The sequence below is a fragment of the Acomys russatus genome, chromosome 19 (genome assembly GCF_903995435.1).
Source record: "Acomys russatus chromosome 19, mAcoRus1.1, whole genome shotgun sequence".
Taxonomy (NCBI): domain Eukaryota; kingdom Metazoa; phylum Chordata; class Mammalia; order Rodentia; family Muridae; genus Acomys; species Acomys russatus.
Genome location: NC_067155.1, coordinates 563817 through 585826, shown reverse-complemented (window position 1 = coordinate 585826; position 22010 = coordinate 563817). Strand labels below are relative to the sequence as shown.

The window sequence follows — 22010 nt, the reverse complement described above, 5'->3', positions numbered from 1 at the left end:
AGCCACTGCTTTTTAAGACAAGAGTGTCTTGCTCAAGACTTAAAAATAACTAGCTAGCCAGGTGTGGCCGTGCAGGCCTTTAATTAATCCTAGCACCCTGGAGGCAGAGGCAGGTAGATCTCTATGAGTTCCAGGACAGCTAGGGCTGTTAACACAGAGAAACTCTGATTTGATTAAAACAAACACAACAAAACCAAAACTAGTTAGGAATGGTTTCTGAATAAATGCCACTAGGTGTACACGTGTTTAAATAGTTTTATCTGTATGACTGTTTTACCTGCATGTATGCCTGTGTACCACTTGCATGCAGTACTGAAGGACGCTGGAAACTGGAAGAGCAGCCAGCGCTATTAACCACTGAGCCATCCATCCCTCTAGCCCTATGTGTAGGTTTCTGGTACACTTACTAGGAAGACTATTAAAACTTCAGAACTGTAAAAGCAATGCCAGAGAAATAGAATAGCTCCACCTTTGTATAAATACAATATAAACCTAAAATGGCTGCCTTCCATTTTATAGTTTTTGAAAACCAGGTTCAAATACAAGTTGAAAAAAGTGGCATTTAATTGTCATCTTCCCCCCCCCCCCCGTGTATATGCACATTGTGAAATACAACGGCCAACAAAGGTGACAGAAGTGTACACACAAGGTCTCAAGGGAACAGTGGCCCTGGGTGATTCCACAGCCCATCAGGAAATAAACTGCAGTCGATGTGCTGACCTTCACCTATGTCACTTAGCTTCACCCCGCCCTCCCTGTTGTCGTTTGAGACAGGGCCTTTCTAAGCGGCCTAGGGCGTCCTAGAATTTTGGATTCTCCCAGGTTCACTTTCTTCTTAGAAGCAGTTTCAGACCATGTTGCTTAAACAAAATCTGTTGTCTTCTTCAGACCTGGGTAACTAGTCTGGAGAGCGTCACACTAATGAGACTCCCAGGCTGCATGGCCAGTGTGCACAGCATTGTGAGAAGAGCCTTGCAGAAGCCTAGGCTGCGTAGCAAGCCCTAAGCCAGCATGGACTGCATTGCAAGACGTGTCAAAAACGATAAAACCAAGCAAACTTGGCAGACTCTGAAGGCTTCTATTACCAAATAGAATAAAAAGAGTTGCTTCAAAGATAGTTATTATCTTTATTAAAAATTGATAGACATAGCAGCACTTACAAAAGTTCATGAAAGGCAGGACATGCTGTCAGCGGACAGTGGGGACTGGTAGCCCAACCCAGGCTGTGGGCTCTGCATCCCATGCTTGCTCACAACCATTACCCGCTCTATGCAGCAGCAGCCTGTAACACCCGAGCAGAGGCCAGCGGCGACTGCGGCCTCCTCATTTCAAGCTTTTGTCATCTGAGTGAAGAGTCCAGTGAGTCAAGTAGCACCCTCCTTAGCAGCTTCTGGAGCACGCAGTGGTGTTCTGGAGGTGGCTGGTGCACTCGACCCTGCGGTAAAACACCTAGTATTCAATAAAAGCACTTCCATCAGCGGTATTTTGTAGGCCCCTGCTGCTCTGCCGCCTTTCTGCAGAGCACCTGCAGGGCTCCCGACCTCCAAGGCAGCACAAGGAGCTCCAGGCAGCTGCTTCCACACCACTGTCTCGGGAGGTGACGGCAGGTTTGGTCATTCTGTGTCCTGCTCACTGCTCTGCTTCTTACTGCTGTGTGGGGGTGTCAGGACCCCACTAGGAGGAGGAGAAATCCTGTTTTGTTCTGACAATATGGCTTTCTTTGCTTGGGCTTTGTCCTACATAGGAATAAAAGGGGAAAGAAAGTGTCATTTCATTTGCTGTATGTTTCTAATATGGAGGTGAGAGGGGAAAAAAAGCAAAATCCTAAAGTTCAGCACAGTGGCAAATTTGTGATCCTACCATTTGGGAGCAGAGGTCAAAGACGTTGAGTTCTAGGTCTGCCTGGGATACACCTAGTCAGACCTGGCTCAGTAAACAACCCTTCCATCTAAAGTCTATGATCTGCAGATACTGAGACACAGTGTCTATGGATCAGAAACATTCTTTTTTAAAAGGTGTACTCAGTGTTCTGCCTACATGTACACCTGCAAGCCAAGAGGGCATCAGATCACAGCCTGGTTGTGAGCTACCGGGTAGTTGCTGGGAACTGAAATCAGGATCTTTGGAAGAGCAGTCAATGTTCTTAACCCCTGAGCCATCTCTCTAGGCCCCCCAGACACATTCTTAATGGAATTAGAACTGACTTTTCCTCGACTCCCTGGAGAAAAGTGAGGTTTAGGCAACATTGGTCAAGCACTTGTCTGATGGGAGCAAAGGCAGTACTGACCAGCAAATCCAAGCTGTTGGTGTGGGTCTGGATGTTGTGGGAGTCTTCCATGGGAACTCCCCGGAAGTGCTTGAGCTTGGAACTCCCCATCTCCCGGATGACCATGGCAAACGGAACCATCCATTTGACACACTTCTCTATGTCGCACCACTGATACCCTGCAAGTAAAGGCGTCAGAGGCTCAGTCTGCAGTTGACAGCTGGCTTCTAGGTTGAGGACACCTTGTCCGTGTGGGCTCACAGGAAACAACCTACCTGAAACCTTCTGAGTCAGCTCTAACGAGGAGAAGTGATACAAGGCAGACGCAGCGAGGACACCATAGGGAAACTCTAAGCAGCCAACATCCAGGACACACAGATCTAGAAGCTAAGGGCCAACAGGAGCACTAAGACGGAGGCCACATGAAGCTTCTAGAAGCCCCCGGTGAACTGTGGCACCCCCCCCCCAACAATGGGGAAGCAGAAGCGCACGTACCTCTGCGATCTGCACAAAGACCTGCTGTGGGTACTGAGGCATCAGCACTTCGCTCGTGTCATTGACATAGGCCACTTGGAGGTAAACGTTCAGCCAGGACACAGTGGTCAGAGGGCTCAAACGCCACTTAAGGGCCTGAAAGGAAAGACAGGACAGTTGTGCAAAGGTCTCTGCCACCACATGTCTAACTGGAGAAGACCCACTGGGCACACCCACACTCGCACAGGACAGATAGGTATGTGCTTAACACCCAGCCGAAGAGTATCTCTCTCATGGGGGGGGGGGGGGGGGGGGAGGGGAAGACAGAGGGAGAGGGAGGGAGGGAGGGAGAGAGAGAGAGAGAGAGAGATTAATGTGTAACCTGCCTTCATCATCATTAATTCCATGGTAAGAATTTCATCTCCAGAGCAAGCGCCATCTGTAACATAAGCAAACTGATGCAACTTTGGAGGGTAGATTTCCTAAAAGGGAACAGAAGGGAGATGCTATTAGATAGAAAGCGTTCTTGGCAATTTCAGATTAGTATGTGCATCCAACATGACTCTAGCACTACTGACATGGAAGGAGGATAACGCTCAAAGGCTTAACACAGGTTTACTTCAGCAACCCAGACATGCTACAAAGGAGTGAAACTGGCTGTGGCAGCCTTTGACCCCAGCTCTCCAGAGGCAGACACTGCCAGATCCCGGAGTTCTAAGAAAAGCTAGAGCTACAGAGAGAGCCTGTCTCAAAGAAAGGGGAAACTCCACGAATAAATGGACCGTGGCAAAAATAGAAACTTAAGATTGTTTTAATTCACTCTATGCTCCATAATCATACCAACACCAATCTTTTTGTGTGATGTTTTTAGAGGGATTTGCATGTGGCCATGCTGGAAAACTCCTCATCGTCCTACCTCAGCTGCCCGAGTGCTCAGACCACAGGTGGAAACCACTGTGCCACAATGTCAATCTTTTCAGTCCCAAATTCAGTTATGCATAAAGTAGCTACATTAATCTAAATGGTCTATGGTACTGGCTTCTTATCTTCGTCCTTGGTTGCTTTATGTCCGACTCCCCCCCCGACCCTCTCCCTGCCCCAATGTCCATTAACTTCAGAAGCCTTGGAGTTAGGAAAATTCAAAATACATATGACCAACAGCTGACTGAAGGGGCAGAATTTAAGAAATAATGCTTATTAAAATAAAGGACATTGGGGAGTTGTTTACCTCAAGTTTAGAAGCAATAAATAAGGCTGAAATCCCAATAAGCTGTAAAAGCGTTTTTATGATATTCTGCTGTGACGCCATGTAGCGATCGAAGAAGTCCTGTGCCAAGTAGAACGTCTCCCTGTGGAGCTTGTAGACCTCACACACCTGGAAGAGGGTTCCATGTTAGAACAGCTGCTCCAGGGGCGGCAGAAGCTGACCTGCCTGAGTTTTGACACACTGAGAATGCTAGCCGCTGTTGTGAAAGGCTGCCCCCTACCTGAGCACAGCCCAGCGAGACCCGGGAGCTGTGCCGTGTGACCTCAACTGTCACAGCAAGAGTGGAGCAGACAGATCAAAGCCACACTTTAATGGAGAACACCCCCATGCCACAAAGCTTAGGTTCTCAAAGGACACAACCTCCTTTACAAGTTTCATTGTGACTCAGAAAAAGAACTATATATTCCTCTTAGCTGAGCAATATCAGTTACATTTCCTTTTAAATTCTTTTTTGAGACATAGTCTCAAACTACGTAGCTCTGGCTAGAAATGGAACTTGCTGTGTAGACCAGACTGGCCTTGAACTCAAAGCTCCACCTGTCTTTGCCTCCCAAGTGCTGGAATTAAGAGTGTGTGCCACTATGCTTGGCAGCTTTTATTTATTTCTTTTTTTGCAGTGGTGGGGATGCAGTCACAGGATCACAGGTTTGTGCCACGACACTTGGTATATTTGGTGTTTCCAGTCTGTACAGCTCTGCACATAGAGCCTGGCAGACATGGGAGTCAAGCCGTGCTCAGTGCTCACTTGCTACCTACCCAGGACCAGCACAGTGACGTGACTCTAGCTGATGCCCTCTTTTGACCTCTGTGAGCATCCACGTACAAGTGGCACACACAGAGATACATAAGCAACAGAAAACCCCACTTGTGGTGGTATACAGATAAATTCCACTACTTGGGGAGGTTAAAGGGTAAGTTTAAAGTTACCTCTGACTACATAGTAAGTTCAAGGCCAGCCTGGGCTACACGAGAGCCTGTCTGAAATAAAACAGGAGCTAACATTTAAGCTACTTGTCTTGATTCGGGCGCCTGAAGGGGCATGTCAGCAAAGAATTACTCTAGGCCTGGTGCCACCAGGGTGCATATAAACTAGGGACCCTGGCTTTCCAAAGGGCAGATGTCCCCACTCATTCGGGCTACTCACACCCTTCCCCATACACACACTTTCTGAAGGTGAACCTGCCGAGATGATTCTTGCATCCCTCAGCACCATGAGTCATCCACAGTTCACCCCCAGTAAGGAGTGCACCACTCATCAGACCTCCCTTTTTTCCTGGCAGTGCTGGAGACTGCAGGTCGGGTCTCATGCACGCCAGAGCATTGTGCTGACCACAGCTACAGCCTCGGCCTCTAAATTTCATTAGAAAAAAAAAAGTTTAATTATGATCTTGCTAGTTTGTCATACTTCTTAAAAATCTGGAATGTGTTTTGTTTTTTCAAGACTGGGTTTCTGTGTAACAGCCTTGGCTGTCCTGGACTCATTTTGTAGACCAGGCTGGCCTCGAACGCTCATCTGCCTCCCTCCTGAGTGCTGAGATTAAGGGCGTGCACCACCATGGCTGGCCACTTTTGTTTGTTTCTTAAGCTGCTTGGAATGGAGGCCAGGAAGGCCTAGAGTAAGTTGGCAAGCTCCACTCTAGCAGTTGCTTATTGATCGAATGCCGCTCAGAAGTAGGGAAATGAATCTCAATAAGATTAGATCAAGACAGCCTGTTAAGAAATCTTTCTGAGCCGGGCGTGGTGGCGCACGCCTTTAATCCCAGCACTCGGGAGGCAGAGGCAGGCGGATCGCTGTGAGTTCGAGGTTAGCCTGGTCTACAAAGTGAGTCCAGGATGGCCAAGGCTACACAGAGAAACCCTCTCGAAAAACCACAAAAAAAAAAAAAAAGGAAATCTTTCTGGTGCTGGATGGTAGTGGTGGTGGCAGACGCCTTTGATCTCAGGATTTGGGAAGCAGAGGCAGGTAGATCTCTGAGTTCGAGGCCAATCTAGTCTACAGAGTGAGTCCAGGAAGTCAAGGCTACACAGAGAAACCCTGTCTCAAAAACCAAACAAGGCACATATGAGATCTGACTGCCGCCGCCGCAGATAACCTGTTGATATATGCCTACAAATAATAACAGTGACCACTGCACATCTGGTACGTGCCTTCCAGTAGACATCTTTAAAAACAATTATAAATAAATACATCTAGCTCAAATTATAAATATTAATTTGTAAATATTAATACTTACCATCTATTAGAAAGACACATCTTTGTAACTACTCGTACTTAGACAGGAAAAACAATTGAGATGCCAACCTTAAAATGTCTAAGGTACAAAATGATTTTAGAAATCCTACCACAGTACCTATACCAGGCAGCTCCTGAATGTGGTAATGCAACTGAGCAGAGAGACGCAGCAAAGGCGATGCTCTCGTGGCTGGACACTGAAGCTCACCTCCATTAGCCAATCCAGGAGAACTGCTCGCATCCTCGCCTGCAGGAGGGGATGGCGCTGCAGAAAGTGCTCATCTCTTAGGTAAGTCTTTTCCTTGTTTAACATGATCCTCCAGACCTCTTCTCTGTTGCCCCAGCTGTAAAAAGAAAGCACAAGAAACACAAAAACCCCTCAGATTCTGTCAGTCTGCATCCACACTCACGTGGACCAGAAGGACAAGTGACACCCAGGAGCCATGGATCCAAATCAACACCTACTTCAAGACGGGAAGTGGGGAGGCTCTGGGCGGTCTGATTTTGCGAGGCTGAAGTGTCGTCTTGGGGTACTCAAGCTCATCGTCCTCTTTGTTAGGGGTGGGAATGAAAGAGCAGGGGTCCGTGCATACCGAACTATCATCCCAAGGCTGCCAACAGAACACAAGGCAGTGTGTTGGGGGCAAACCAGCAACTTGTCCATTCGTGGACTGGTAGTAGGTTACCTGGCCTCAGCATGCTGGCCTTGGGTAAGATGGAGGTGCCGTGAATAAACAGAGCCACAGGCGTGCCTTAAAGCTTCCTTGTCGCTTCTGTAACTAACTCAGGAAAAGTGCACATCAAATGAAGTATTTGGGTGGCCAAGTGGACACAAGAGAGGCCGGCTTATAGTACAAGACTGGCCATATATATGGAACAGGGACCTTCGGTTCTCCTTAACTTAAAACAAATCACTACCTCATTAGAGCCAAGTCAAACTGTGATCACAGGTCAAACCAATGAGTCTGTAGGGATGATTTCATATCCTATTAAAAAGCTCATGTTTTTGGCACACACCTTTAATGCCAGCACTCAGGAGACAGAGGCAGGCGGATCGCTGTGAGTTCAAGGCCAGCCTGGTCTACAAAGGGAGTCCAGGACAGCCAAGGCTACACAGAGAAACCCTGTCTCAAAAAAGAAACAAAAAACAAAACAAAACAAAAAACAAGCTCATACTTTTATCTTTGAAAACGAGACCAGGGGTGAGAGAGATGACATAGAGGTTTAGAATACTGGCTGCTCTTGCAGAAGACCTGCATTTGGTTCCTGGCATCCACATGGGAGCTTATAACTCTTGTAACCACAGTTCCAGAAGATTCAATACCTTCTTCTGGCCTTAGCAGGCACCAGAGTAAGCACACGGGGCAGACAGACACATAAGCCAAACATTCACATAAAAGTAAGCCAATCTTAACCGGCCGTGGTGGCGCACGCCTTTGATCCCAGCACTCAGGAGGCAGAGGCAGACCAATCTTTGTGAGTTCAAGGCGAGCCTGGTCTACAAAGAGAGTCCAGGACAAGGCTGTTACACAGAGAAACCCTGTCTTGAGGGAAGAACAAAAAGCTAATCTTTAAAAAAAAGAGAGAACAGAGGTATTAAGTAACGACTCTGCTAGCGTAGATGTCCCTGAGTCTATGACTTGCATCACTTTATGTGCTGAGTCATTCATTTGTTCACAGGGTCTTGCCTGTGTAGTCCAGGTTGGTCTAACTCACGATCCCCCTGCCTCACCTCTTAAATGCTGATTCTAACAGTACACCATGGACCGGAAGACAAAACAGGTATGTCTGGGGTGTCCACCTGACTCGAATGCCCTCTGGAAGCTCTTGCAGCACCCAGGCCACTTCCAGAGGAAGCTCAGATTCCCAGCCAGCGGGAAGAGCAGAGCCGTGTAAAGCTCCTCTCTGCTGAGTGTAGAGAGAATCGGGCATGCAAATTACTCACAGCAGCTCCCGCCAGCTGTGCAAGAAAGGCAGCTTCCTTTCAGTTCTGGCTTTGCGTGTTTGGTATGGCATCACCGGCCCTGACTCAGAAGGTTCACATTACTACTATAGAAGTTGTCCTTCATTCAAGAATGAGTCTCTGACGGTACAAGCTAGGTGCCACCCTCCACGGCCAGATGGCTCGAACATCTGGGGACAGGCCTTTAGAGATAAACTTGGTAGTTAACACCCCGCAGTTCATAGACAAATTAGGGAAGCCTTCAGCAGGCAAATGGGCTCCAAAGTTGGCTCTTTTAGAAGCCAGTGGATAAGGCAGAAAAAGTCTGGTTTTGAGTGTATATCAAGTTTCACAAGATGGCAAATCGGCCTGACTTTGAGATCAACTCCAACTATGGCTCACCACCTTTTATCTTACACCAGGTTTTTTTGTTTGTTTGTTTGTTTTCCTTATTCAGAGCAAGTAGAGAAACGACTGACTAGTATTCAGCTTGAAATAAGAAAAGTTATGCCTTATTGGGTAGGGTGGCTCGTGCATTTAATCTCAGCACTCAGGAGGCAGGCAGTCTTTGAGTTGGAGGCCAGCCTGGTAGATAGGGAGCTCCAGGCCATCCAAGGCTACATAGAGGGAGCCTGTCTTAAAAAAAAAAAAAAAAATCAACAAACAAACAAACAATAACAACAACAAAAAACAAAGCCAAATACAACAGATTTTGTGGGAAAAAAAAGTAAATAAGGAAATGGACATGTAAAATAGATTTTGTGAAACAGGGTGCTTTTTTTGTTTGGAGTAACTCAGGAGGTAGTATGGGCACGTCTCATCCCAGTATTCTGGAGACCGAGTCAGGAAGAGTTCAGTGAGTTTGAGGTCAGCCTGGGTTACATGTAAGGACCTTGTCTCAAAAACAAAAACAGCAGCTGGAGGTAAGAACCAAAGATCTTTGTGGGCTTTTGGTGTCACTGAATTTAATATAACTATTCTCACTAGCCCAAAGTTGTTGCACTGAACTAAACTCAAACAATTCCACAGAAAAATTCTATTCATTTAAATACAAGAACCTAGGTAGTGGCACATCACGGCTGGAAAGGAAGGCATTCTTCAGAACCAGCTGCCTCCCCCTGCTCTACAAAGTCACTGCTAACCTCTGTGAGAGAAGAGAGATGAGGTCAACAGAACACTGCTCCTGCTCAGCTTTATCTGTGATGAAGGCCGAAGGTCTCACCAGCCACCTTGGAGATAGGCTGCTTGGCCCACTGGAGCCATAACTATAGTCTCCAGCCATTTCTGGAGGCAAAGAGATAATACAAGCTCTCTCTGCAAGGATCTTCTGATATTACGGTACCATGCTGCATTCGAAAGATCTGGCAGGCACTACCCAGGAGGGACAGAAGAAAGAAATGGAGTGGCTAGTGAAATTCTGGCTCAGACACGACAGACTCTTGCTAAGGCCATGTGAAGCCCAGACAAAGGTGACCAGTGCAGTTACCTGATGGCAGAACATTCTGGCTTACAAGGTTTTGATTTTTTTCTTTTGGTTTTCTGAGACAGGGTTTCTCTGTGTTAGCCTTGGCTGTCCTGGACTCGCTTTGTAGACCAGGCTGGCCTCGAACTCACAATGATCCGCTTGCCTCTGACTCCCGAGTGCTGGGATTAAAGGCATGCGCCACCACTACTGCCCAGCTCAAAGTTTTGATTTTTATTTGGTTTCTGTTGTTTTGTTTTTCCAGACAGGGTTTTCTCCGTGTAGCCTTGGCTATCCTGGAACTTACTCTGTAGACCAAGTTGGCCTTGAACTCACAGAGATACACCCCGCCTCTGGGATCAAAGGCATGCGCCACCACCGCAGGGCTTGGTTTTTATTTTTGTTACAGGGTCGCACTATATGGTCTGGGACTCAGGTCGCCTGCCTTCTGAGACTAAAGGACTGTACCATCCTGCTTGGCAAAAGAAAAGCTTGGAATATGACCTAAAAGGATATTTGACATCAGAAAAGCCACAAGTATGGATGAAGGAGTAGCTGGGAGTGCTATGCCCCGAGTACTAGCCTTAGGCTACCGAACTTGAGGCCCAGCTCTGCTCTGGACTTGCCAAGGGCTCTGGGGTTGCCTTCTGAGTCTCAGTTTCCTCCTGGGCTTAGAGAGTAGCACACTAGATGATGCCTACTCGGTCCCTCCAGGTATCAGTACCTGAAACCTCATAGGTGCCACTCAGGAAAACAGAAACCCTTCCCACAGCCCCAGGCCCAACAGAGACCAGGCCTCTCTGACAGGCTCCCGAGATTCAGCCATGTGGCCTGTGGCTCTGGTTTGGGAAGGCTTGGAAGAAAGAAAGCATGGAACTCCAGAGGCAGGACTCTCTGTAGGCCAGCAGACCTACCTGACTGCTATTATCCTGGCTTTTCACAGTCTTGTCAATCTTGGCAATTTCTTCATCTGGATCTTGCAAAAACTAACAAAAACAAAAACAAAAATCCCAATCCACCAAGGAACACATGGTGCGACCCAGAGACAAAAACACGCAGAGAAAAGGGGGGAAAAGTTTGTTGGGTTCTAAATGGGACACTCAACTAAAGGAAACCTCCCCCCTCAACTAACTCTCTTTGCTAGTAGGTGGGAAGTCCCAAATTTGGTACCCAGGTAGATGGAATGGGGGGGGGGTCCCTTCCCAACCTGTATCCTTTGTACTCACAACGGCCACATTTGCCTTCCTTTTCCTGGAGCGAACTGAGAAGTCGGGGCCACCTTCTTCTTTCATGTTGCTGTGGTCCTTGGCATCTCTATGAAGGCATGGTGTCACGGAGGTGCTGCTCCCCCCCCCCAAAAAATCTCAGACCGCCCCTCCCCCACCACTACTCACCCTTCCCCTCCCGCAGCAGCGAGGCCACTCACCTTTCCTTCCTTTCCCTTGGCATGGCTCAGGGCTAGGGCTCGGAACTCAGACCTGGGGGTACACCAAGCAGGCAACGTGGTGAACTCGGCGGCCCAAGCCCTCCCGTCCGTCCGTCCCGGGCACCCCTCCCCCCTCCCTCGCGGGCGGTGGTGGCGGCGGCGGGAGCCTCCCGGGCCCGGAGGCCGGCCGGGAAAATGGCCGATGGGCCGGGGTGGCTTGTCACCCGCCGCGCCGCCGGCAGCCTGCGACCCTGGGTCCGAACCTGAGGTTGGGGGATGGAGGCCCAGACGCCCTTCGAGAAGAGCCCCCCTCTCCTCCTCCTCCCCGGTCCATCACCGTCCTCGGGGCCGGGGCTGCCTCAGTTTCCCACTTCTACACTTCACCCTGACCCGTCTCTCACAGCCACTCCGGCCGGGGCACCCCGAGTGGGATACCTCAGGGGACCCGGTGACCCGGCCTCGCCCCACCCCCACCCGGGCCCGGTCCGGACTGACCCTGTCCGGACACTCGGGGAGTCGCGGGAGTCCAGGCAGCCCGTACCCGAAGCTGTGTCCGCCGCAGGCAGGCGCGCTCGAGCGGGCAGGAGGCCGACGGCTGGCGGGAAGCAGGAGGCGGGAGGCGGCGGCCGAGCGCGCGGCGCTGGCGGGATCCGCGCCTGCCCCCTACACCGCGTTGCTGGCTGCCGAGCCGGCTGCTCCTGCGCCCGGCTTCGAGCGGGACATTTAAAAATCCCAGCGCGCGGCACCGGCCCCGGCCCGCCCTCGCGCCCCGCCCCGCGGGCTGCGAGCCCCTCAGCTGCCGCCGCACACCCGGGGGCCCGCCCCGTCGCCGCGCGGGCCAGCGAGGTGCTCCGGAGGGGGCGGGGCCCTCCGTGGGCGTGGCCCACGATGTGGGCGTGTTCCGCGGAGAAGAGGCGGGGGCGGGCTTAAATGTCAGGGCCTGCGCGCCGGAGGGGCGGGGCGAGGACGTGGTGGGCGTGGCCTGCGGCGGGGCGGGACGCGGGAGAAGTCGGCTGGCGCGCGCGCGGCTGCGGGGAGGGGAGGGCGGGCCGGCTGGCTGACGCGGGAGAATCTTGGCGCGAGCGTCCGAGGTGTGCTCAGGGTGTGCGGGGCCGCTAGAAGCCGCGTGGGCCGCGCAAGTGGAATGCCCGCAGCGCAGATCGCAGTGATCCGCGGCCGGGCTTGGCGGGGGTTGGGGGGAAAGCACGCGAGGGCCGGGCGCAAAGAACCCGCCGTCCGCTGGTCTCCCGCGCGCGCGCGCGCGCGTACTGTCCCTCCTGGCTCGTCCTCCCCGCCCCTGAGACGCAGGAGTTCCGGGCCAGGAGTCCCGGTCCTGTGTGTCTCCAAGGTCACAACAGCGCGTGGCTCTTGGGACCAGAACCAGGATTCGGGTTGCTGATGTGAGGTCTCCTGTGGACCAGCAGCCGGTCCTTTAATCTGTCAGTGCCTCTCGATCCATCCATCCATCCATTCGTTCTGCTGTCCATGCACCTTCCTGTGCCTTTTGCACACATGCGCCCACGCTGCGTTCAGTTAGGACTCTAACCCTCTGATACACGTGGAGTGAGGCGGTCCCCAGCCTAAAACTTTACTCCAAGTGTTTCCATCAACTTGAGAATAAGCACATGCCCTCACGACGTGAAGTGACCCTCACCGGCCCAGACCTGACCTTCAGCCTTCCGCCTGAGCTGCTGAATCCAGCAGCCCTAGCCCTTCTTCACCCCAGGGCCTCGGAGCTTGCTGTACTCTCTTCTGACCGACTCCAGCTGTGCGTGCTTCCAGAAAACTGGAAGGTCTTTGGTGACCACTTCTTTCCCCAGGACCCTGTGGCAAAGTACTTGTTTCCTTGAACCCCTTGTTCATTCTGTTTTCTTGCCTGCTTGTCCCTCCTTGATCTCGCGACACCTGCCCCTACCCGCGCCCCCCAGCAGGGTTTCGGACTCACTTTGTAGACCAGGGAGGGTTCCAACTCACAGAGATCTGTGGGCCTCTAACTCCCTGAGTGCTGGGATTACAGGCGTAATCCCACTACCGCCCTGAAACCTCTCCTCTATTTTATTCAGTGTTGAGTTTTGGGCATAGGGCCTGGACCAAAAGAGTCACTTCCCTCATGTTTAGCAAATAATATAAAAACAAAAAACAGAAAACGTGCTGGCGGAGATCTATGGGGCTAGTGAGACACACAGACTAATGGCTGCTGGCAAAGAAAGACCTTCTGAAAAAGCTGGATACCATGGGCATGCCTGTAGTCCCAGTAGTCTGGGAGGCAGAGGCAGGTGGATCTCTGTGAGTTCGAGGCCAGCCTGGTCTACAGATTGAGTTCCAGGACAGCCAAGGTACACAGAGAAACCCTGTCTCAAAAAAAAAAAAAAAAAAAAAAAACTTGTACAGGAGTCTGAATACCTACTGGGCCCTTCCTCAAGGCTCCCTCCTCTCCCTCAGTGACTGTCTTCTGGGAGTCACAGCAGGGTGTGCCCTTCCCACAGGCCAAGCACTGGTGATAACCCATGCTGCTGAGATGATTTGGTCAGGATGATAAGCAAGCTGGGTCCAAGACGCCATCTTCTCCCAACCCTGTTGCTTTCAAAAGCAGATGGTAAACTTAAGGCGAAAGTTTGGGTTGAGAGCTTTAAAGTTAAAGCCCGTCCCCATGAATTTAACAGTTGTGCTGTCACGTTGGTCCCATGGTGACCCTAGGTCACAGACCACAGCTGTTTACTGCCTACACTTGCTGTGGGGCACGAAAGGAAACAGACAAATCAGTACCCAGCCAGGCACAAAGTAAATGCTCAATAAACGAGCTACTGTAGCAGCAATAAAGTTTTCTTTATGGAGCCATCCTCAGCAAAGAGTGAGAGTCCCAGATACTTCATGCCCTAACAATAAAATAGATGAATTAAAGACTACACAACAAAAAACTCACAAATCACTGAATACAAGAACCCCACACTCCACGCCTTAAATCTCAGCACTCGGGAGGCAGAGGCAGGTGGATCTCCATGAGTTCCAGGCCAGTGTGGTCTACGAAGCAAGCCTAGGACATCCATGGCTGTTACACAGAGAAACCCTGTCTTGCAGGGGGGGAGGGGTGAGGCAAACACAACACAGGTTGGGCATGGTGGCACACACCTTTAATCTCAGCATTCTGGAGGCAGAGACTGGTGTATCTCTTGAGTTCAAGGCCAGCCTGATCTACAGAGTGAGTTCTAGCTCAGCCAGAGAAACTGTATCTTGGGGGATGGGGGGGAGATTTTGAGCCTAAATCTGCACGGTGGTGCACACCTTTAATCCTAGCACTGGGGGGTGGGGGGAAGGGAGGAGGGGCAAGTAGATGTCCAGGAGTTTGAAGCCAGGCTGATCTACAAAGCCTATCCTGAGCTATATATTTTTTCTTTCATAATAACACAAAAAATTATACAAGGAAAAAGGGAAGCCTTTGATTATCGGCACACACACCCTAAGCTCATTCCTCAGCACCCACAGTGGAAGAAAACAGCGGCTGTCAGTGGTCAGAATCAGAGTTACTTCTGCAGTGAAGAATAACAACCAGGGAAGGGATGAGGGAAAGTTCTGGGTTCTGGATGTGTTGTGCAGCCTGATATGAACAGACAGACGAACGAACAAGCGAAACAACGCTTGTTTCCTCCTTGTAGCCCGTCATATTCCACAGTTTAGCCCAACCCACCTTTGGGTGCTCTGGGCACTCACATGAACTCACAGTGGGACACAGTGCTCCAACACAAGGTCTGTTTTTATTAAGATTTTATTTTTATTTGTGTGTGTGTGTGTGTATGTGTGTGTGGTGTATGTGTGTGTGTGTTTGTATGTGTATGTGGTATATGTGTGTGTGTCTGTGTGTTTGTATGTGTGTGTGTCTGTGTGTTTGTATGTGTGTGTGTCTGTGTGTTTGTATGTCTGTGTGTTTGTGTGTGTGTGTGGTGTGTGTGTCATGTGTGTGTGTCTGTGTGTTTGTATGTGTGTGTGGTATATGTGTGTGTCTGTGTGTTTGTATGTGTGTGTGTGTATGTGTGGTGTGTGTGTCTGTGTTTGTATGTGTGTGTGTATGTATGGTGTGTGTCTGTGTGTTTGTATGTGTGGGTGGTATATGTGTGTGTGTCTGTGTGTTTGTATGTGTGTGTGTATATGTGTTTGTATGTGTGTGTGGTATATGTGTGTGTGTATGTGGGTGTGTGTATGTGTGTGTATGTGGTGTGTGTGTCTGTGTGTTTGCATGTGTGTGTGTATGTGTGGTGTGTGTGTTTGTGTGTGTCTATGTGTTTGTATGTGTGTGTGGTATATGTGTGTATATCTGTGTGTTTGTATGCGTGTGTGTCTGTGTGTGTGTGTTTGTATGTGTGTGTGTGTGTGTCTGTATGTGTGTGTGGTATATGTGTGTGTGTCTGTGTGTTTGTATGCGTGTGTGTGTCTGTGTGTGTGTGTATGTCTGTGTGTTTGTATGTGTGTGTGTATCTCTGTGTGTGGTATGTGTGTGTGTCTCTGTGTGTGTACACGAATGTGTGCCACGTGCATGCAGGTGCCTATGGAAGCCGGAAGGTGTCAGATCCCCTACAACTTGAGTGATAGCTGGTTGTTAGCTGCCCCACTTGAGTCTTATCCAAATCATCTTCCAGTCCCTGCAAGGTCCGTATTTTACAGCAAAATATAGAACAGCTCATGTGGATTACTGTACCAAACGGTAAATGTGTACCTGCATTGTGTAGTCAAGCATAGGTTCAGCCACACAGGGGCTGGGTCTCCTGTCAAGACTCAGTGATACCCACCGACCAGTAGCCGGTACCCTTAACTGCTAAGCCATCTCTCCAATTTCAGTAATTATCTCTTTGTTATTGTGGTTTGGTTTGCTTTGTTTTTTTGAGACAGGGTTTCTCTGTGTAGCCCCAGCTTTCGATTTGTAGACGAGGCTGGCCTCGAATTCACAGAGATCAGCCTGCCTCTGCCTCCTGAGTGCTGGGATTACAGGTGTGCGTCACCACCTCTCCTCGCTTCGGTAATTGTTTTTAGAAGATCAAAACTGAGACAAGGCAGGTTTTAACTTCAGCTCGGTTAGGGAAAGAGGCAGTCACGTGCCCTGGCAGTTGCTGTTCCAAGTAGTAATGACAGAGAGGAAGGAGAATGAGGAATTTGTGCAGGAAAAACATCCAACAAGTTGCCCAAGGCTGGGGAAAGCTCTGCACCGCAGCCTGAAGCCTTCAGAACTCTCTGCTGGCCTCTCCTTGTGGCACAGTTGGCTTTGAGATATAGAAGTTCATTTTCTTTTGTCCCTACATGGGGCCCAGAACACCGGAGCCTAACACAGCCTTGCGGGAGGCTGCGGAGAACGCATACAACCCAGAGCCCTCATGCGTTGCCGTAGAAACCTAACCCAGATGCTGTGTAGTGTGGGTAGCACCCCTCATATGCCATGCGTCGCTTGGGTTGTTTGCAGCTCCCCAGTGCTCCACTAGTATCTGAAAAATGGGTGTGATTCTAACATCCCGCCTTCTAGAGTTGTTGACAGGACCCAGATATCCATGCCTGCTGAGCTCTTGCAATAGCGTCTGACACAGTAAGTGTGCCAGATATCTTCACTGTGCACAAGCCAAGTTGGAGGCCTTGGTTTAGCTTCATGTGTGACCCAGACCCTGACCATGGTGTAGAGGTAGACACAGGAGCCAGGATATAAGGTTTACAGAGAAGGAAGCCCAGAAAAATATACTATTCTAACATGGGGACCCTGGACAGGCAATGGAGAGGAAACTTTCAGCAGCTCCTGAAGTGCTCTCTCGCTGGGCAGTCAAGCACACCTTTAATCCCAGTACTCGGGAGGCAGAGGCAGGCGGATCGCTGTGAGTTTGAGGCCAGCCTGGTCTACAAAGTGAGCCCAGGACAGCCAAGGCTACACAGAGAAACCCTGTCTCAAAAAATAAAAAATAAAAATAAATAAATAAAAGCGCTCTCTCTCTCTCTCTCTCTCTCTCTCTCTCTCTCTCTCTCTCTCTCTCTCTCTCTCTCTGTGTGTGTGTGGGGGGGGGGCTGGAACCCAGAGCCTCACATGATATGCTAAGCAATCTCACCACTGATGTATATGTCTCCAGCCCACCTTAAGTGTGTATACATAGGAGAAGTTTGCCCAGGGAAAGTAAAGCCCCCAAATTGCTCCCCAAGGCTTTCTTGTTGTGCCTATCCACCTCACACTGTTACACACAAGCCCCACAGTGGAGATGGTAGTGGAGGTCCCAGCTCTGCCCTAACTCTGTTGTATCAGGGAGCACAACCAGTCAACGCTGCCTCACGGGGAAGCTAGGATCACTGAGAAATTCCTAGGAAAATTAAAATTCCCCTTTCAGCTTACTGTCGCATAGGAGAGAGGTGACAGCTGACGTGTAGAGAGTCCGAGCTAAGCCGTGGCTTGCAAGGATCACAGGCCAATTTGCAGATACTACTTCAAGAAAGTGAGGGTGTGTGAGCACAGTGGGTGTTGGGGGGCATAGATGCAGCAAGCACTTATGGCCTCAGCACGGCGAAGGCACAAGGGTGCTTTGTTCTGTATCCGACCTCCACGTCCCCAGCTTTCAGTTAAATCTCCTCATTTTGGGCTTTCTGGAGACAGACACAGCTGCAAAACAGAGGTGGGGCTTGAGGGAGAAGGCTCCCAGCGCGAGCTCTCTCTCTCGCTTCTGGTCAGAGATCAACATTTTTCTCTAAGCACCACCCTCTGAGACACATTGATGGGTGACAGGGCCTCGGCCAATCAGAGCACCACATTCCTGGTTGTGCGATTGGTTTATGCTTAGGCTCATGGCCCAAGCTGAGCCAATGACATGCCTCAGGAGTTGCTAGGCTGACTGGAAGTGGGCTTGCAGCCACGAGGCCATCTTGCCACATAAGTTGACTTGCTTTGGAGGAAAACTCTTCCTGGAGATCAGAGCCAGGGGTGCTAGGGGGCAGGTTTCCTATACATTGAGTCCCTGTGTCCAATCATGCTTAAGGCTGGATTACTGGGAACTTCCTGAATACTGGAACCAATCAATTCTTTTCATGTATTGCTTTAGCTAGTTGGGATTGGGTTTCTTAGCTTATGCCACCAAAAAAAAAAAAAAAAAAAAAAATCATGCTTGTCATGAGTGAGTGAGAGAGTGAGGAACAGTCAGGCTTTGCAGCAAGGCCTCAGGGTCCCCAAGGCAGTGGTCCTCACCCACAAGGTCTGCAAAGCCATGGACACATTCCTCTGTGGGTGCCAGACCTAGCTGCGTAACACATCCCTCATTCACTGTCCTCACTCACATTGGAATCCACTTACAATCAGCCTGGCAACCAACAGAAGTTACACACAGACAGGTGCTGGCAGCCCGCTGAAAAATAGCAAAAAATTTGAATTCCCGTATGCATGGAATAATTTGGCAAACTTGAGCTCACATCTGTGCACAACAACTGCAGGAAGCTCCCTGTGTGGGAAGCTTGTTCTCTCTACATCCTTATTCTTCATCATCATCATCATCATCATCATCATCACCACCACCATCACCACCACCACCACCATCATCATCACCATCATCATCATCATCACCACCACCACCATCATCACCACCACCACCATCATCATCACCACCACCACCATTTTTGTCCCATATCTTAATTCCTAACTTAGGGATCATCCTGGCCTCTTTGCCTGTCTGGCTTTGAAACCCCACCTAGGAAGGAATTTGAGCTGACTCAGAGCCCAGAGGGTTGAGGGAGGATTGAGATTAAAGGAAGACAGCTTGGAGGAGGGTGAGACTCGAAGAAACAAGGAGGCTTGCTCCTAAGTATATCCAGATCCCACCCCGCCCAGACTTTGGAAACCTGTCTCTGCTGTGCAAATAAATGGAGAGACAAACAGACAGAGGACAAAGGGATGCACCTCAGAATGCCTTTCCAGGAGGTGATAGGAAACCCAGGGAGGCCTGGGTGTGTGCAACTCAGGACCCAGCACATTCTTTTAAAGTATTAGAGACACAAAGGCTACCCCAGATGAGCGGGCAGGGCTTTCCCCCGCCCCCTCCCTCCTCCACCCTCCGTTCTGGGTTCCGCGGGCCTCCCCACCTTTGACCTCTCACCACAAATTATATTTCCCACTCTAGTCCATGTGTTTGCAAAGGAAAACCTCCTGTCCCTGCCCTAAACGGAAAGCCAGGAGCGCTAGACGCAAGGGAAGCGAAGTAGCGAGATGTTTATGTTTAAGGCACCAGCGTCTAGGCAGAGCCCGCTGCTCGCCCCGGCTCTTCACTGCTGGAGAGGGCGGTGAGATGCCATCACACTAGGTTCCTGGAGTAGTCACAGTTCCAGGGGACAGAAAGCTGCCTGCTGCCTGCCAGTGCTTGGGGGAGAAGAGAGAGGACAGGCAGTGTTTAATGGGATCCAAATTCCTGTAAGGCAAGTCGAAGAGATGGACAGACACAGACAATGGCAGGGCAAGAATAACAGCAAAGTCCTTGGGACTACTGAAGTGCACACGTAAAAACTGTCAGGGTGGCTCTGGAGAAAGGGCTTGGTCGTTAAGAGCAGGTACTGCCCCTGAAGAGGAACTGAGTTCAATTCCCAGCATCCATGTAGGCTGGCTGACAAAAGTCAAAACTCCAGCCGGTGTGGTGGCACACGCCTTTAATCCCAGCACTTGGGAGGCAGAGGCAGGCAGATCACTGTGAGTTCGAGGCCAGCCTGGTCTACAAAGAGAGTCCAGGACAGCCAAGGCTAGACAGAGAAACCCTGTCTCGGGAAAAAAAAAAAGTCAAAACTCCAGGTGCAGGGACACGTGACACCGACAGCATCTGTGGACTCTGGCACTCACTGGTATGCACCTCAACACAGACCTACACATGTTGCACGTAATAAAAAAAAAAGTAGAAATGTAGCGTTAAAAACAAAATAAAATAGTAGGCTGGGTATGGTGGTAACATGCCCTTTAATCCCAGCACTCAGGGGGGCAGATTGTGAGTTCAAGGCCAACCTGGTTGGGATATGTAGTGAGATCCTATCTCAAAATAAACAAACAAAATGTTAAGGGCCTTGAGTCACGGCTGAGCAGCAGAGCTCTTGCTTAGCTGGGGTTCCATCCCTAACGCCGCAGATCACCATCATCAACAAAGAAGCCCCAAGCGGTGCTGGGTAATGTGGGCTTCTATGTCTACAACCTCAGCACTCAGGAGTCTGACACCGAACGATGATGAGCTCCAGACTGGCCTGGGCTACATAGAGAGACGCCATCTTAAAATAACACAACGAAAGCCCACAGACCAATTATTCTGGGTTGGGCCTAAGAGAAAGAAGGACCAATAACAGGGGCGAGGGATGGAGATTCCGGAGGCAGGGCACCAGGGAAGGTGTCCTACAGAAGGTGGCACTGAGCTGGGTGATGGTGGTGCACGCCTTTCATCCCAGCACTTGGGAGGCAGAGGCAGGCAGATCGCTGTGAGTTCGAGGCCAGCCTGGTCTACAAAGCGAGTCCAGGACAGCCAAGGCTACACAGAGAAACCGGGTCTCGAAAAAGCAACAAACAAACAACAACAACAAAACAACAACAACAACAAAACCAGAAGGTGGCACTGGACCGGTAGAAGATCCATTTCCCTCTGCCTCCCCAGTGCTGGGATTAAAGGCGTGGGCCACCATTGCCTGCCTGTATCTGTACATTTCATGCATGCCTGGTGCCCTCAGAACCCAGAAGAAGGGACTGGATTCCCAGAGCTGGAGTCAGAGATGGTTGTGAGCTGCCATGTAGGTGCTGGGATTGAAGCTAGGTCCTCTGGAAGAGCAGCCAGTGCTCTTAACCACTCGTTACGTCTCGAGCCCCACGTCGGATTAATTTCTGGAGGGGAGATCGCAAGAATTTATTTCTTATATTGGGACAGTTAGTCACATCCCCTGTAATAATGTCCTTCGCACTGCTGGATTTTTGTTTGTTTGTTTGTTTTTCTTTTTTTAAAATTTTTTTTATTTTATTAATTTATTCTTGTTTTGTTTTGTTTTTCAAGACAGGGTTTCTCTGTTGTCCTGGACTCACTCTGTAGACCAGGCTGGTCTCAAACTCACAGGGATCTGCTGCCTCTGCCTCCCAGAGTGCTGGGATTATAGGTGTGTGCCACCACACCTGGACAGCCTTTCTTTCTTTCTATCTTTCTTTTTTCTTTTCTTTTTGGTTATTCGAGACAGGGTTTCTCTGTGTAGCTTTGGCTGTCCTGGACTCGCTCTGTAGACCAGGCTGGCCTCGAACTCAAAATCCACCTGCCACTGCTTCTCCAGTGCAGGAATTGAAGGTGTGCACCCCCACGGCCCAGCTGGCAGGCAGAGCCCTCTCTTGCTGTGTCTCTCTGCTCTGTCCTCCCTGGCTGGCTCCCTGCCCCTTTCTCAAGCCCATCACAGCACCTTTTTAGAAAATATAAGGTTCAGGAACTTCACTGAGAGCCTTAGTGCCCATAACTCTTCAGGAGATCCTGACACCCAAACCCTGCCTGGGCTGTACCCATCTCTAAGCAAATCTAATATAAAATTCCCAACACTGAATGAAGGGTCTCCATACCTTACCCTGACCCCCTCATTCTTATCCTGGAAATGCCCACCTACTCAGTGCCCAAACCTGACATTTAGTTGGCTTTCCCTCCCCCCCCCCCCAACCTGGCCTACATCTACATCAGCATGCCCCAAGGGCTCCCAGCCTCCCAGATTTTTCTAGTCTGTTAGCTTCTCTCTTCTTTTGTTGCCATCATAGTAGTCAGAAGCTGCAACCCGCTGACCGGAAGGCCACACTGCCTTCCTGCCTTCACGGCCATTACTGCCACCAGCTGCAATGCTTGCTGCCCAGCATTTAGGATCATCCTTTTCGGAAGTAGCCCACACTAGATGTGTCCTCTGAACATGGAGGGACAGCTCCCAGCTGCTTTGCAGCATTCTCGTCCCTCCCTGGG

The 22010-nt window shown here is 50.1% G+C and overlaps 1 protein-coding gene across 1 annotated transcript; it reads right to left on the bottom strand.

Annotated features, from left to right (window-relative positions):
• Positions 1–1077: 1077 nt before the first annotated feature.
• Ccne1 (cyclin E1) lies at positions 1078–11711 on the bottom strand. Its single transcript, XM_051162174.1, is given in 15 exon segments — positions 1078–1439; positions 1442–1509; positions 1511–1640; positions 1643–1736; positions 2288–2445; positions 2542–2653; positions 2762–2896; positions 3127–3222; positions 3969–4115; positions 6449–6584; positions 6706–6851; positions 10559–10630; positions 10871–10958; positions 11071–11122; positions 11612–11711. Coding segments are annotated over 14 exon segments (1464 nt in total). The 5' UTR covers positions 11094–11122; positions 11612–11711; the 3' UTR covers positions 1078–1380.
• Positions 11712–22010: the final 10299 nt, after the last annotated feature.